This window comes from Trichogramma pretiosum, unplaced genomic scaffold (genome assembly GCF_000599845.2).
Source record: "Trichogramma pretiosum strain Unisexual culture from Peru unplaced genomic scaffold, Tpre_2.0 scaffold23, whole genome shotgun sequence".
Lineage (NCBI taxonomy): Eukaryota > Metazoa > Arthropoda > Insecta > Hymenoptera > Trichogrammatidae > Trichogramma > Trichogramma pretiosum.
Window position 1 is genome coordinate 2,192,641 of NW_019641629.1, and position 16,442 is coordinate 2,209,082.

The 16,442-nt window shown below is 43.8% G+C and overlaps 3 protein-coding genes across 3 annotated transcripts; 1 reads left to right on the forward strand and 2 right to left on the reverse strand.

The window, feature by feature from the left end:
• Positions 1–1,548: 1,548 nt before the first annotated feature.
• On the forward strand, positions 1,549–6,647 carry LOC106649344 (putative gustatory receptor 2a). The gene is made up of 6 exons (XM_014366706.1): positions 1,549–1,821; positions 5,040–5,501; positions 5,578–5,835; positions 5,987–6,043; positions 6,306–6,395; positions 6,582–6,647. Exons 1-6 carry the CDS (start codon positions 1,549–1,551, stop codon positions 6,645–6,647), a joined length of 1,206 nt encoding a protein of 401 aa, XP_014222192.1.
• Positions 6,648–11,673: 5,026 nt separating this feature from the next.
• On the reverse strand, positions 11,674–13,254 carry LOC106649343 (toll-like receptor 3). The gene has a single exon (XM_014366705.2). It carries the CDS (start codon positions 13,191–13,193, stop codon positions 11,772–11,774), a length of 1,422 nt encoding a protein of 473 aa, XP_014222191.2. The 5' UTR covers positions 13,194–13,254; the 3' UTR covers positions 11,674–11,771.
• A 462-nt stretch (positions 13,255–13,716) lies between these two features.
• Positions 13,717–16,159, reverse strand: LOC106649458 (thymidylate kinase). The gene is made up of 3 exons (XM_014366891.2): positions 15,698–16,159; positions 14,442–14,601; positions 13,717–14,344 (listed from the first exon to the last, which is right to left on the reverse strand). Exons 1-3 carry the CDS (start codon positions 15,849–15,851, stop codon positions 13,990–13,992), a joined length of 669 nt encoding a protein of 222 aa, XP_014222377.1. The 5' UTR covers positions 15,852–16,159; the 3' UTR covers positions 13,717–13,989.
• Between the last annotated feature and the right edge of the window lie 283 nt (positions 16,160–16,442).

Here is a 16,442-nt window from a genome sequence, read left to right on the forward strand (position 1 = left end):
GCAAGGGACAACAGCGGCGGCAGCAGCAGCAGCAAAAAAATAGAAGCAGCTCCGCAAGCTCCTCTCGTTCGTTTTACTTAATTGCGTTGCGGCAGCAGGCCGTAATTTCGCCGTGCGTTAGCTATGTGTCTGTGTGTGTGTGTGTACCCGCGTATGCATTGTTACGTTTAATTATTTCATTTTAATTAATTACACCTAAGCCGCGTAGCTCGCGTAACGAATTCAGTCTGTTGGCAGGCCGCAAAGATATATATACGTATATATAAAATAGCTAAGGAGGAAAAAAGAGAGAGAGAGTAAGAGAGAGAAATCCGAAGTCGCCGCATGTTCGACGTTGGCCTCGTACACATTACAATATACACTTATAGAACTGCGCTTGTCTCTCGTAATACGGGGAGCTGCTGTGCGTTCGATAAATCGCGCCGACAAAAACAAACACTCGTCCGTCCCTTTATCGTCGTATCACCTCGCTCTGATCTAATACGTCGCTCAATTATTCATCAAATACGGGCGCGATAATAACACCTCGTCGACGTCCTCGTAGTCGTCGTGTATGCAAGCACATAAAGTAGCAGCAGCGAGTCAGTCTTGAAAAGTTTTCAGTTTGCAGTAGTAGTGCCGCTGCTACTGCTGCTGCTCGTGCTGTAAACGAGGAACGAAAAAAAGAAGGAGAAAAAAAAACACAGAGTGAAAGAGAGAGAGAGAGAAAAAGAAGCAAAATTTGGCGTCGAAAACTTTTCCATTGGGATAAATTTTGTCCAGGCTTGGGGGGAGGCGAGCGCAGTTGTTAGATTTATTATACCGCTTGAGTGTGTGCGCGCGGAGTAGTAGTACCAGCGAGAGAAAGAGAAAAGAGAGAGAGAAGTGCAGACGCGCGCTGACCTAGTTTCGTTAACGGCGCGCGCTCTACTACTCCACATATCCACCACTGGCTATCCACCACCGCTATATGTACGCGCTTATAATAAGATTTCCATCCTATTCCTGGTCTTTATACTCCCTTCGTTTCGGCTAGTTCTATACCTATCCTTTTTTTCTCTCTCTCTTCCTACGCTACACATCGTGTCGCATATTATCGCAAAAGTTCGTCTCTCTCTCTCTCGCTCTCTATGTGCGCGCCTAGTACGAGTGAAAATTCGCTGTACCTTATATATACACGGTACACGGTAGTGTATAGTTAGTTTTGAATTTCGGTTAATCTGGAAGATAGCTGCTCGAAACTTGTAACGCGCGCCCCGCCTTGTATGCGTTCGCGCACAAGTGGACCGTGTATATATATGCATACATAGAGAGAGACGAGCTTTCGACTTTTGTGTGTTCGTGTGCTTTTCATGTGCGCGCGTGCAGATATGTGCAGCGAAACGAAGCCCGAGTACTACTACTACTGCTACTTTTGGAAGTACTCCAATTCGCCATCGTCGTCGTCGTCGTCGTCGTCGTCGTCGTCGTCGTCTCGGCGCTGCACAGCTATTACAACGGATAATAGAAAATATTTTCCAAGCGTGTATAGTAGTTACAATTACAGCATATAGAAAAATAAAAGACACGATGAGATCGCAGGAGCGCGTACGCAAGGAGTCAGCCCTCTACGAGGTCGTCTGCCCGGCCGTGTACGTGAGCCGCGCCATGGGCTTGGCCCCGTACGAGCTCACGGCCCGGGGCCAGCTGGACGGCCAGGCGAGATTGGCGCCCTCGCGCCTCAACTGCCTGTACTCGCTGTTCTGGACGAGCCTCTACTCGTACATCGTCGTCACGTCGCTCATGAGGTTCGCCGGCTCGAAGCGCGACAAGCCCGTCCTCGGCGTCACCGAGACTGGAAAGGTATTATACAATATATTATATACGGGGAGAAACAGCGCGCGCGCGACGCATAGCGCACGGAATGATTAATCGAGGCGCGTCCTTGTGTGTGCAAGCTGTACACCTGCACTGTATGCGATCGCGGCGGCCCCCGCTAATTATGTATTCGTCGTCACGCGTGCCCAAGTCTACATACACACACAGTTACTATACACGGCATATGCATAAATTATTAAGGACTTTATCAAGTGTCCGCCGCACATGTACAGATACGATGTACGTATATACGACGCAATAAGCCCGTGTAAACTGTATTGAAAATTAATACGATTCGCGCGGGCGGATATGTGTGTGTATGCGACGGAGACGCCGAATGTTTGCGATCCGTTATATGTATCTCGTCGTCGGGCGAGAATTGCGGAGCTTGCGAGCGAGATCTCGAGCCTGCCAGCTTGTATGCATCGTATACGGAATGTGTATAGCCGCGCTTATGATCCGGCTCGTCGCGCCGATCGCACGTATATTACGCACGGATTGCCGCGCGATGATGCCCCAAAATAACCCTCGGCCAATGTTCACACCTACGCACACACTCACACACATACACACGCCGTGTAGATACATCGAGCGTCGACCGTATATTATACAATCGGAATGGTCTTTGTATAGGCGCAATACGTCGGCAATTTCGTATCGGTATACACGATATACACGTGTAAATGCGTCGTATCGTTGAGCCGTTGCGATATGCAGCTGCAGACGATCGAGAATTACCTATGTGTGTGTCTGTGTGTGTAATCGTTATCGGTACGATGCAACTTTTTGTATAGGAAATCGAAAGGGTGCAGAAAGTCCAAGTCGATCTTTTTACGCCGACGATTTATCGTGTTGCAGAAGTCGATGTACGCCTGCGAGGGAGCAACGCGTCCGCGCCGAATTAAATTCCATTACGAACGCGAGATGGCCTTCGGCCGATGAAAATGTAAACACGCGGTCGAAGTAGTCAAAACATTTAGATTTAAAGACCATTCAAAAGTATACTATAGTTTGCTCCATTTCATCCCCAAGTTTTTTAAAATAGCAAGAAACTCTATTTTTTTTTTCAAAATGCAACGAAAAAAAGTCCTCCTTTCGTAAAACGAAACGATGCGTAATGACTGCAGACCTAAACAAGAGTCAGAAATTCATCAATGACCGTCGAATACTTCTGCCTGTGGGGTTGAGAATAACGGCCACAATGTATTTCTCTTATTCTTCCAACATTATTAAAAGCACATTTTCCACGAGCACAAAAGAATCCTGCCTACCTATCCTATATTCGCAGCTACGTAAGGACGACGAAACGGACGGGAGGGGAAAAAAAGCACAACGAAAACGGCAAAAACCTTCGCGCGATATTGATTATTTTTTTCCATATTTTTTTTTCTCTCTCTCTCTCTCTCTTTCGCGAGGTCTGCATGTAAGCGGCATGAGCGCGCGAGAGCTAGTTGCCGGTATAAATCTCACGTATAAAACGTATCGCTCGGGCGCGTACACTGCAAAACCGAGTCTACTGCTGCTGCTGCTGCACACGAGCTCGAGTAATACGCGCGCTCGAACGTTCACCCACACACACAGGGGATATTTTTTTTCCACTTCGAAGTGCAGGCGCGCGTGCAGATTATCGCTCCCGCAATGCCCCGCGCGCGAAGAAAGCAAGAGAGCAAAAAAAAAGAAGAGAGAAAGAGAGCGAGCTTTTAGTGAAGTACTGGATCTTTTAAGACGATAGATTATCGACTCTGGTGCGCACACACACACACACACACACACACACACACACGGGTACACTTGAGAAATAGAGAGAGAGACAAATTTGTTCGCTCGCCTTTTTCACTATTTTACGAAATAAATAATAATGGCCAATCGACCTGTCTGCGGGCAGTATATAACAGTAGCCCCATGTTTCAATATCAATATTGACCGTCGATCCGATTGACACAATTGCAAAGGCCATTATTTGCCATGTAGCAGCGGCAGCAGCTCTAGGACAAACGACGACGATCATGTGCCCCCCGGTACTTGTTCAAATATCCTGTTTGTTTAAACAATTTTAGCCGAGCTTTTCAACGCGCTATCACATTTATACGTTATCGCATTTCCGTGAATTAGTGTGTGTATAAGTGTGTGTGTGTGTGTGTGTCTCGGCCGACGATATATAAAACGCGTCGCGCTGGATTCGTATCGCATGGATACAAAGTGACGTTTTTCCATTCAATATTTCCCATATATCCGTAGGTATATACATCGCAGATAATATAAACGTCGATATTTCATGTATAACATTTTTCCTTCATATGCACCCGACCAATACCGTATCCACGCGTTATAATACATATAGTAAACGCGAGAGGTTGTACAAAAAAAGTTGTAGAGAAGTCAAAAAAAAAAAAGGCCAAAATTTAATTTTCACTCGATGAGAGATTCATCCCGAGCGAGAGCTATCAACGACAAAAAGGATGCGCGAGCGGTGACAAGTTTTTCCCACCACCTCCACCTTATCTTTTTTTTCTGCCCATTCTCTCGTTAAAACAGGGAAGAAAATATATATTAAAAAAAAAGCTAGTCTCGCGATGCACGAAGAATATATAAATATAGAATTTTTCCCTCTCGATATGCAATTTCGATATCGTATAGTGGGTAATTCTATACCCTCTCTTTCTCTCGGCGGATCCTTTGAGTATGATAAAATGATTAAATTTAAATTTTACCTGGCGCGCGCTTTATATATACCTGCGTGCTCGTCGAATCAGTTCGTCGAATCTCGGGTTTTCTCGTTTCTTTTTTTTTTTTTCATTATATACACAGCGAGTACACCCATTGCCGTTATGAAAAAAAAAAAAAAAAATGATAATAAATGAAAAAAAAATGAGTATACGCGCGAGTGTTTCGCAATTCCAGCTCACAAAAGAGCCCCACGCACGCAAAGCTAGAGAGCTAGCTAGCAGCGCGAGGGCGCATTAAAAGAATCGTATAATTCAATGACGCGTTTCGAGGCTGCATTTTGATTTTCTCTGCGGCCGCGAGAACACACATGACTCGCATGATTAGTAGTCCAAGTTGCGATATATAATATATAATGCTATATACTATGTATGTGGGCCAGAGCAGCTCGCAGCTGCGGCATGATTTATCGGCGAGATTGATTAAATGATTTTTCTTTTTTTTTTTTTTTTACTCGTTCTCGTTATCCTCGCGCGCAGTTGCTGCTGAATTACGCCGTGTCGCTGGTGGAGCTGAGCCTGTGCGTGCTGAGGCGGGCCGAGTTCGCCGGCGTCTGGAACGCCATACAGGCCTTCGACGAGGCCTACGACATCGGCCTCGACAACAACAAGGGTGGTGGTGATCGAGACCAGCAGCAGCAGCAGCACCACCCGCTGCTCCGCCAGGCCAAGCACTGGCTGTGGCTGCTGCTGTTCGGCTTCGTGCTGGCCTGGGTCAGCGTCAATCAGACGGGCATGTACGCCTTCAACGAGTCCTACGTCAACAACATCGGCTACATGCTGACCTACGTGGGCACCTGCGTGGCCGTGCTCAAGTTCTGCGGCATGGCGGCCCTGCTGCTCCAGCGATTTCGCCACCTCAATCAGCTGCTGCAGGCCAAGCTGGATACCAACGTAAACGACTCCAAGGTGGATTACGCGAGGGAGACCGAGGACGTTGACGTATAAAATAATAATAATAATAATCGATCGCGCACCGACACCGACAGCGATTAATTGGTCCTTTTTTTTTGTGCAGAGAATCGAGACGTCGTACAACTACCTGCTGGCGATCGGCGAGCGCCTCAACGAGATCTACTCCCTGCCGCTGTTCCTCTACCTGCTGAATCTCTTCGCCCACGCGGTCAGCAACATGTACTACTTCTCGATCTGGACGATAGTCGACCGGGACTACGTGTCGCAGCCCCGGGTGCTGCTCTGCCTCGTCGCCTGGCTCGTCGTCTACTTCGGCCAGATGTGTCTCATTCATATCGCCTGTCATTTCGTTTCGGCCGAGGTACTACTACTACTACCACAGTTATATACTGTATACAAATAGACGATTCGGCGGATCGGCAGACGTTTGCAGCGCGTCAATGTCGAGCCTTGACGGCAATCGAGCTGTCGCGCATATAGCTTATAACATATTATACCGTGTGTGTTCGCAGGCGAATAAAATGCCGATTGTACTGCTGGATTGGCGTCGACGCGACATCACGAGTAACGTACGTCTTTTATATTTACCTCTCGTCGCTACTCTCTCTCTTTCTCTTTTATTTTACTCTTTTTTTGTCGTATACATGTACGTGCGGTGTATGTGTGTATACGCCCCCGCGAACCTGTACGACGTATGCGCGTTAAAAGAGAGCAAGAGTAGAGACGCACAAAGAGAACGTCCGAGTTATCGAGTTTCGAGCTCGAGACAGAGAAAATCTCTTCTTCCTTTTTTTTATCTTTTTTTCATTTTTTTTCATTCTGCCTCCACAGGAATATAGATCGACGCTGCACTATTTGAATAGAAAAATGAGATTCAACGCGGCTGGATGTTTCTACGTGAATTTGCAGCTGCTGACCTCGGTAAGCGCGATCATCTTTCCGGGGGCTAGATTATTTCTTTTTCTCTTTTCTTTTTTTTTGTGGCTTCCGCGTTATTTAGAGTATAACGAACGGAGCAAAAAAAGAGGGCCGGTAGGAGGATGAATCGATTTCCAGTTATTTATGCATTATCGTATACATCCCTGTCTATTTTTCTCTTTGACGCAGACTTTCGGCCATCTGACGACCTATCTGGTGATACTGCTGCAGATACCTTCGGAGGGCTCCGAGTGATCATTCGACTACATTAGAATATTATCGTGTACACAAGAAGAGTCACGATGCGGCGCTGTTTGCGCGCACCGCGCAAAATTACGTATATATCGCTACTGCAAATGCGCAACGATCGCAATGTCGGTACAAGCGCACGGCCAGTGGAAATATTTAATTTTCCAAACGAAACATTGTTTACCCCCTTCTCCGTTTGAAAGCCGCGCGCGTTCGAGTGCAGAGAGAGAGCGCACAGGAGCGCGAGAGAGAAATAAAGCGAGTAATAAACTCTCCTGCCCTCCTGCGCGAGTGCATGTATACAATGAAAATCGCATACCCCGAATTTCGACGCTCGTAACTTTTATCGCACTTCTATTATTTTTCTGCCGTTTGCCTTTGTATATATTAATTTAAACATTCGCTCGCGTTAAATGTCGCGTGTGCGCATACCGCGCACGAAAAATCGCGCGGATCGCCGTACGCGAGTCCCGTTAAAGTTTTTGTTGTTTTTTTTTTTTTTTCTACGGTAAGCCATTTTCATATTCTACGACCGTACAATGGGACACGCGAACTCGCGAGCTTGCGAGCTTTTCTCTCAATTACTTAGCGCGGGCGCGATGTTTAACTCGGCTCTGTGTCTCTCTCTCCCCCTTTTCCGTCGTTTTATTGCTTCATTAACTGACTTTCTAATTGCTTCGTACCCGTCTGGTTAATGATTTTATTGAATCGCTTTCTTGCTCGCGCCCGGGAGTGTGTATATCGCCGGGCGACCCGAGCTCTATTATTATACATTGTGTTACGTATATAGGTGTATCAACGTGTACCGTCGACTAATTAATCTATGCGTTTCTTTTTACTCCGCTCCTTCTTTTTTAATTCGCTTACGGAGATCGAAAAGTTACCGATGATCGTCATCAATTTATTAAAAAAAAGTTGGAATTCATGTAACTCGGTAATGGTCGCTGATGACGAACGAGTCATGCATAAAAAGAAAATACAACCGCTCGTTGCATAAGTTTTGCTTCTGGAATCGTGTTGTAAAAAAAGCTTCTTTTTTTTGCATGAATTTCATCCTTTAATTAACGTGTACATGAATTTTAACACGGGCGGCTCGTGCGGAAAAACGGCGCAGTTACACAATTTTCCCGGCGCGAATTTAATTATACAAATAACTCGCGCAAAATCGCGCACGTGTCAATGCTGCGCGAAACTCGACACACGCGCGTCCTCTCCCCATTTTTTTTTTTCGTTTGTAACAGCGCGCGAGCTCGTCGCGCGTGTATATCTTAGAGAGTTGAAAATGTTACACGTGTCGGATCGTGACGAGTGCAGTCAATTTTACAGGAATGTCTTTGAAAGGTATCAAACTTTCGGGGTCATCGCGAAATAATAATCGACTCTCTCCATTGCGCTTGGGATAAAATGAAAATACTCGTGTGTCGAGTATAGATATAAACTCGAAGAGTATTTTTCGTTGAAAATATAGCGAATCTTCAACGAGTTGGCTGCAGCTCGCTCAAAGAGCGCCCGAGTTACGACTCGCCGCTTCGTGCGAAGTAGACAGTTACAGTTACGTACTGTATCATAACAGAATGGTAACAATGTCATGTAAACAAAAAGCAGAGTAGTAGGCAAAAATTTGTCTGCGTGGGATGGATTAATTTAGATTAGACAGTTCAAAATGTTTATTTTAAAATAATTGTAAAAATAATGTAACAGAGAAGGAACCTGTTTTTTCATCAAGTAGAAAAATTCGATTTCGCTAGTAAATTTCAATCGTAATATGATTAAACTTTAATATACAATTATCTTTACTTTTCCACTCGCAGATTTACAGATAAAGGTACTCGCCATCTAGTGGCGATGGGTGACTTCAATTATAATTGAATTTTTATAAATCAGTGCTAGTTTAATTATATGAAACGAAGACTTCATGTAAAATTACTTTATATAAAACTCGTTATATCGTTTACTTAAATTGTGATGTCTGATATTGTACTAAATCGTCATTCAATTTAAAACTTTTTTCAAAATGTACGTTCGATATTTTCAATCCGAAAAAACTCATTTGCTGGTTTCTCATTGTAAATTTGACGAATAAAATGTTTACCTCGAACGCTGATCCACGCGCAAAATAATCTCTCAGTGCATTGTCGTTTGAAAAATTGTAATAATTCGCACGATACTTTGCACTTTGTTTCCGTCATCATTCGTAATATTTGTTCTCGCATTAACAGGTCGCGCGAAAAATGTTCGGCCCGGCTCGCTCGACTTTTGCCAACGCCTTAATGCCTCATATAAAATTACGCGAAATATGCAGATTCGAATAATTAAGCTACGAGCCGTAATACCCCTCTGGTGATCCAATTACTCAAATAATTAAACTCCGTGCCGCATTCGTCCAATATCTCTAATGCCGGCCCCCGTAACTATACACGCCATTGTATACATATATAGTGCGAGAGCTCGTAGATGATCGAAAGACCGACGAAACTTTGTCGTTTCTTCTTCCGTTCTTTTTTTTTGCACTCTTTTTTCTGTTCAATTTAATTGAATGTATATACTCGGAGTGAGAGATAAGTAAGTACGGCGACCTCCGCAGGAGAGAGAAAAAAAGAAAAACGACAAGAAGGAAAAAGTTCGACGACTCGGGGGGCGGCGGCGGTGGCGAGAATTACCCATATATAAGAGCGCCGCAGCCGCGGCATATATAGCATCTATATGTACCAGAAGCAGCTCGGACAACGTGTTAAAAGAATGGATGGAATTAGTGCTGCAGCTGCTACTGTCCTCGGGCGTAAGTTTGACACTGTACACGAAGAGGAGGGGCAAGTAAAGAGTAAGAAAAAAAAAAAGAAACACGCACACAACGAGAAGTCCGTTAAAAATTACGTAAAAGTTTATTGAGTTAAGGTATCCCTTTTCGCGATCTTAACGAAGCTGCTGCTTCTCTCAGTCTCTCTCATTCTCTCGAGTCTTCGCGTAAAAATAGAGAAAGAAAGAAGAAGAAAAAAATTGACCGCGATTAATAACGCATTTATAATGGTCGGAAAGTATCGCACGAATGAGCTCCGCGAACTTTTATATGCGGGTCTGCCCTGTCATCGATTGCCGTTAGACATAAAAGAAAACGAGAAGAAAAGGCGTCGAATCTTAGCTTCTCGCGTATTATAGTATTCTTTGGAAACTATATGACGACGCCGCCGACTCCTAGAGCAAAGTTTTTTTCATTTCATATTATATGCACGGGACTTTCGCGCACCGTCCCGTATCACGTGTGTGGCAGGGGCTGGCGGAGATCGCGAGCGCGAGGCACACAAATGACAGACGCGATTTTACGCGCCTCGGACCCATATCTATAAAAGCGAGTAAAGTGGCAGATGTATAAACTTTTCAACGCGCAATGCAGTGTATGTATGTACGGGGGGGACGGAAAGGCGAGATTTTGCTCCACGTTCGAGATCGGTTCCCCGGAGAACTTTTTTCCTTCTTCGGCGCTCGGCTATATACACACACACACTCGCGCACGCATGTAAGTTTCATCGGCCGATTAGACTATAAAAACAAATGTCTAAGAGCACATCCCGGGCCCATAGGAGAAAAGGAGAGAAAGAGAGAGAGAAAAGTTGAAATAAAAAAAAAAGGAAAGGGGAAAAAAGAAAATTGACCCAGCCCCGGCCGTTATACCGACTGGCTCCGGGCGGGCAGAGCAAAACTAGCTCTGATCCCTCGCGGGAATATATCGTCTTGAAAAGTACATTACGCTTCTGTGTGTGTGTGTGTGTGTGTGTGTGTGTGTGTGTGTGTGTGTGTGTGTATGTATCCGTTCGGCGACAAGAAAACTCGAGGTTGAAGAAGCCGCGTGCCTTTTTTTTTGTAACGACGTTATATATATCTATATACATCGAGTGTGTGTATAATATAATCCGCACGACGTCTCGTTACCGAGCACTTGGGGGGAGGGATGGAGAGGAGGGAAAACGGGCACCGAGCTTTTTGACAGCGCAGGGGGAAGATAAATTGGAGGAAAATATTTTGCGCGCGCGAGCATAATATATACCATACGTTTGCGAAGGTGTATCCACGAGTCTGGAATCGCGTTATGTCTCGAATGCTCAATTTTCTACGAAACTTATGTATTTGTGTCCCTCGCGTGACGTGTGCACATATGTATGTACGCGTACATAATATAATAAATGCGCGAGCCACGTGGCATCATCGATTATTGCAATTGTATCGCGTCATTCTCTCGCTTTCGTATGCACAATACGCGATACGTTTTTAAGCAGCGACGCGATATTATTTTTTATTTATTAAAGCGAGATTTTCATCAACGTTGCGGATCGGCGCGCGCGGGGGAGGGAACAATAGCTGCGAGGCCTCCCTCGATCGAGTTACGCTTGTAGCAGTGTAGGGCGCCGATCGTGAAAAATGTCCGACGACGGTAGAGAGGGTGATTTTTCACTCGACGCCGCGCGGCGTGTACTTTTTTTTTGCAGCCGCGCTGCAGATTGGCTCCGTATATATTACACCTCCTGCGGACGTTGCGAACGCGCACAGCAGCAAGCACCTGTTAGCTGCAGATTTCGTTATATACGTATAGTAGTAATTCGAGAGCTCGTTGTAACGCGATTTTGATAAAAAACAATGAAGAGAAAAAGGCGCCGATGAGTTATACGTTCGCGAGAGAGAGTTTCCGAATCGCGAAAAATCTTGAATTACAGGGGATTTTTTTTTATCGCGTTTTAAATAAAAGAAATATCTCTACTGTTCTTGAACTTGAGATTATCTTCGCTTTTATTGTTTTTATTTTGAACAACAATGATATTATCTTCATTGTCAATTTTAACTGCAGAAATCGTTGATTCGAAACGTATCGCTACGAGTGAAAGATAATTTTCGTTGGAGTGTGAAAATATCAATCGATTGTAGATTATTCTTACGTTGTCTTCGTTCACCAACTTAGATAAATGTGGAATTTTCATGATGCAATAATCGTTGTGAAAAAACGATATCCTATTTTACACAAATAATAAGTCAAACTCGTCTCTTGAAGTCTTGAAAAATTGGCATTTATTACAAAAAAAAAAACAAAATTCTTACAAAAAGTTCACAAAGCTTCGCAAATAAAAAATTTCACGTTCACTTTTATTCCCAGCTCAAAGTACTGGCGCTCGGCAGGTTACTCAAAATTGATAAATCGATCTCTTTCGCGGGATTGTTGCCCAGGTGCAATTCCTGCAACGATCTCCCGTACGGCAGAGGTGTGTTATTGAAGGTCGCGAAGAGATTATTCCGAATGTTCAATCTTTTCAAGCCCGAGAAGCTCATCCAAGGCCGGAAATGGGTGAGCTTGTTGTCGCTCAGGTCGATCTGACTCAGATACGACGACCTATTCAAGTACGTCATCGGGAGCGACGTCAAGCTGTTGTTTCTCAGAGATAAGGCTCGCAACTGCATCTCGGCCGTGATGTAATCCACGGCGTCCAGAGTTTCGACTAAATTTCGATTAGACATGCTGTCCAACGCCAGCACATAGAGACTCGACATTTTTTTCAAGAAGCTCAATTGCAAGAGGGAAGGATTATTGCTCAGATCCAAATTTCTCATGGCGAATACTTGCGAAAATAAATTGTCGTCCAGTTGTCTGATGTCGTTGTTCGACAAATCTAAATCTTCAAAATTAGCAGCTTCTTTGAATGAATCTTTATCGACTCTACTAATTCGACAGTTTGACAGATTCAATTTTTTTAGATCCTTCAACGATCCCAAACGCAAGAAAGATTCACGTTTTCTCTGGTCCGAGATATAAAATACGTCGGTGAAATAATTGTCGGACAGGTCCAAGTCCACGATGTGGATCAATCGAGTCACGTTCAGTTGGTACAAGCTGGCGTTTTGCAAGATCAAAGTCTTGACCGACTGCTGTACCTTTCCTATGAAATCGGTACGCTGGGCGTGCTCCAAACTGACGTCCGACAAATCGAGCTTCTCCAGCAGCGGAAAGCTTCTGCTCCAATTTTTGAACGAGAGATCCACGCGGATTCCGCGCAGAGACAGATGCTTCAGATTCGGAAACACCAGGTGCTCGGGCAGGTCGAGGGAAGGCGCCGGGATACTCGAACCGGCCGAATGATTGCTGGCTTCGTTGTAATCGAGAACGAGCGTCTCCAGACGGCTGTGGCTGCCGAACGACAGCATGTCCCCGATCCTCAATCTGTTGTGCGACAGGTCCAATACCTTGAGATTCGGCAGATCGTCGAAAACACCGGGCCCGAATTTCTCGATGTGGTTGCGACGCAAGAAAAGCTTCTCGACGAACGGACTGTTCAAGAGTCGCTTATCGAGCACCGGCCCGAGGTTCATATCCGACAGATCCAGCGATACGCCGCACGACGACGACGAGCAGCTTTCACCGACTCTATTGGCGCAGGAAGTCGCATCGTCGCTTCTCTCGATCGAGGCTACTTTATTCGTCGAAGTAAACGCCGTCCTCGCCTGGACTTGAATCGATCCTAATGGAATAATCAATAGCAGCGCGAGGAGCGAGTTAACTTTGAGATTACTCATCTCTGTGGTAACTTTTTTTTTTACACTACACTGTAAATGTTACTGTCAAGCCGACACTTTACTTTGATGGACAGCTGCACTGCGATTGAAACCGGCTATTTATATATTTTATATTCAACTTGAAATGTTATGTGTAATCTAAAATTTTTTTTTTTAATATCGCAGTATTATCTTCTCTATCTGATTACGATATCTGTACATGACTTCGATTGTTAACAGTGGGATAATATGTTCATGAGGCAGAGGATCTTTTTAGAGATACATAATTATTGATAATTAATAAAAAAAGTTATTTTCCTGGTGTCATTAGCTCGTTAAAAGTATGAAAAATTAAATGTGATTGTGATTTTTTTTTCAAACACAACCAAAAAAACGTCGTCTCTAGTTTGTATCATTGAAAATGTTGGTGTATGCCACAATTCAAATCTGATGAATCTGGCGCTTGGTACAATTTTAATTTCATCGACAATTATCAAACTAATCTTTTTTACAAACTCGTGTGTAATAAAATTGAAAATTCGAATTCAGTTTCATACCGAAATATTGTTTTTTATTAGGCGCTTTGATCACAAGCAAAAATAGTGGCGCGCTCTACTCGCCGACACTGCAGAGAAAGAAACGCAATAATTTCGAAATATTAAAAAATCACTTTTACTTTGTAATAACAGTTTAAAAATAATTTGTAATACCTTAGAAAAAGCTTAAATACGTTATTATTTTATAATACTTTCGATTTAGATAAACCCCAGCGATGATAATGTTATTATCGCAATTTTTCAAGCACAACGAATGCCTCTCAATCGCTGTCGAAGTGCGCGAGAGCCTTCACGGATTGATCGGCGCACTCCTGGATGGCTTTGAGCACTCGTTCCAAGATCTCGGCGTGGATCGCGGCCTTATCGCGCTGGGCATCGACGCCGAACCAGGTCCTCGGGTCGGCCAATCTGTCAAAGTTTTTGCCGATCTTGCGCTGCGTCTCGACCCGCTCGAATCGCTCCTCGCCCCAGTTGGCGCGTTTTTGCTGCTCCTCCTCGGCGACGCGCAGAAAGACCACGAGGTCGGGCGCCGGCAGTCCGCGATCCGGCTGGCTGCACCACTCGAGCGTCTGGCCGGAGTTGGCCGCGGCGTAGGCCGCCCCCGACGCTGCGTACCTGCCCGGACGAGACGTCCACGTGATGATCATTCGTTATACAATCGAGAAGGCGATTGAGAGCAATAAAAGTAATCGATTATAAAGAGTAATTTTACCGATCGACCACGAGGGTCGTGCCTTCCTCGAGGCTCTTGATGAGTCGATCTTTGCACTCCCAGCGATTGGCCGAGAACAGCAGATGAGCAGCTTCGGGCGAAAATTCGACCTTCTTCGTTAGATAGTCGTCGATGAGTTTGCCAATCGCCGTACTCCTGTCTGTGGCAAAAAAAAAAGAGGAAATTAAGCACGACTGTACTATCTTTTTAAAAAATTTTTTCATCGATCGAATAATTTTTATTCAATTAAATAGAATAATTCAACATCTGGCGGATATTTTATATTTATTCGAATTGAAAAATATATTTCATTGATTGAAGTCTTGTACATTTGTCACTGAAAAAGATAAGGATAATTCTTTCTTATATAATAATGTAAGCATTTTTTACAACTTAGAGGTTTAAAATACGCCATCTAGGAAAAGAATCGAAACTATTTGAAGAAATTAAAAAATTTAATATTGAAAAAGAAAGTTATGTTCTTCCTTCGAAGGAGTTTTGTGGTAATTTTAATATTTTCACGAGTCTTGCGACCACTACTATTTATATTTTTAAATTTAATTGAATATTAGACATTCTATCTTGATATATTTGTTACGTCTCATTATGCAGTCAAACATACTATAGTATGTAATAAAAATAATTCGATTGAGTCGACTAGATATGTGCTCAGTTAAAAAATATTTTACGGCAATCGTAATACGATTTCATTGAACCGACCGTAAATTTGGTTTTTTTAATAATCAGAATTACCATTAAGAATTAAATAATAACTTTAAAATTATAACTGATTAATATTTAATACTTATTTCTAACGATGAATATTTTTCCATTTAAAATCGTGTTAACCATGAAACCGATTTTATGGAGTAATGTCACGATTTTTTCAAATCCATTAAATATTTATTCATGTTACATAAATATTTTTTATGACAAAAAATAAGTAGTTCGTTTCCCGTCAATAAAATTTTTTTTTCAATGTGTTAATTTTTTCCAATAAATTGTATGTACGTAACTTATTTAATGGATATACATTATGTTTAAATTAGTTACTCACGCACTCGTGAGTGTGATTTTTAACATTTACGATGGATGATCGTGATTTAAGCTTGCTCTATTACACGTTGTATAAACTGATCAGTTTATTCAGGGTGAAGGGGGTGCGACAATTTTACCTTTTATGCATAACGAATTCTCAAATGAAAAATTCCGTTTTCAATTTTAACCCCTGACGAACACGTATCGGTTGAAATTACCTGGGAAGGATTGTTTTTGAACGGCGACGCCACGTGCTCGCAGAGCATCCGTCAACATCGAGACCTGCGTCGACTTTCCCGCCCGATCGAGGCCCTCGAAAACGATGAACGCGCCGCGACCCATTATCCTGTTCACGGCCAGGCTCTTTGGCATTGAACGGCAATCAAGACGGAGCCGCCCCCGGCAGATGAATGCGTGTCTTGCGTTAAAATTATTTCGAACGCGCCGTCAATTCCCGTACTATATACAAAAACTCGTCGTTTCGCCGGATTGGATTCGTATATGTATTCCACTCCGGATGACGCTCGGTTAAGGTCGATGAAATTATTCGAAATCCGTCGATACGCGAGGTGACACAGTTGCGCGCCGATAACAATCCACTATACCGAATAAACTTTAAAAACAAGCCCGACAACAATCGCTCGAACTTTCGTATTTGCAAGGCAAAACAAAAATGTAACTGCCGAGTAGGCGCGAATCGTCGTCTGCTCGGACTCGAGACAGAGCACGCCCTCGGTCGGACCGAGTGCTGAACTGCTAGCGTCGTGTTATGATTATAATAGAAAAAGACGCGCGTCAGGCCGTTGAGCGAAAGGTTAAAAACTTTCGATTTTCTCGGCCAACAATCGAGACTCTCCTGAAGCCGGAGATCATAATTTTTTCTAGGTCGAGTTTCGAATGGAAACATTAGCGAGACACCATCAAAACACGTTTGCATCAACTTGTCGCTTGCACAATGTTATA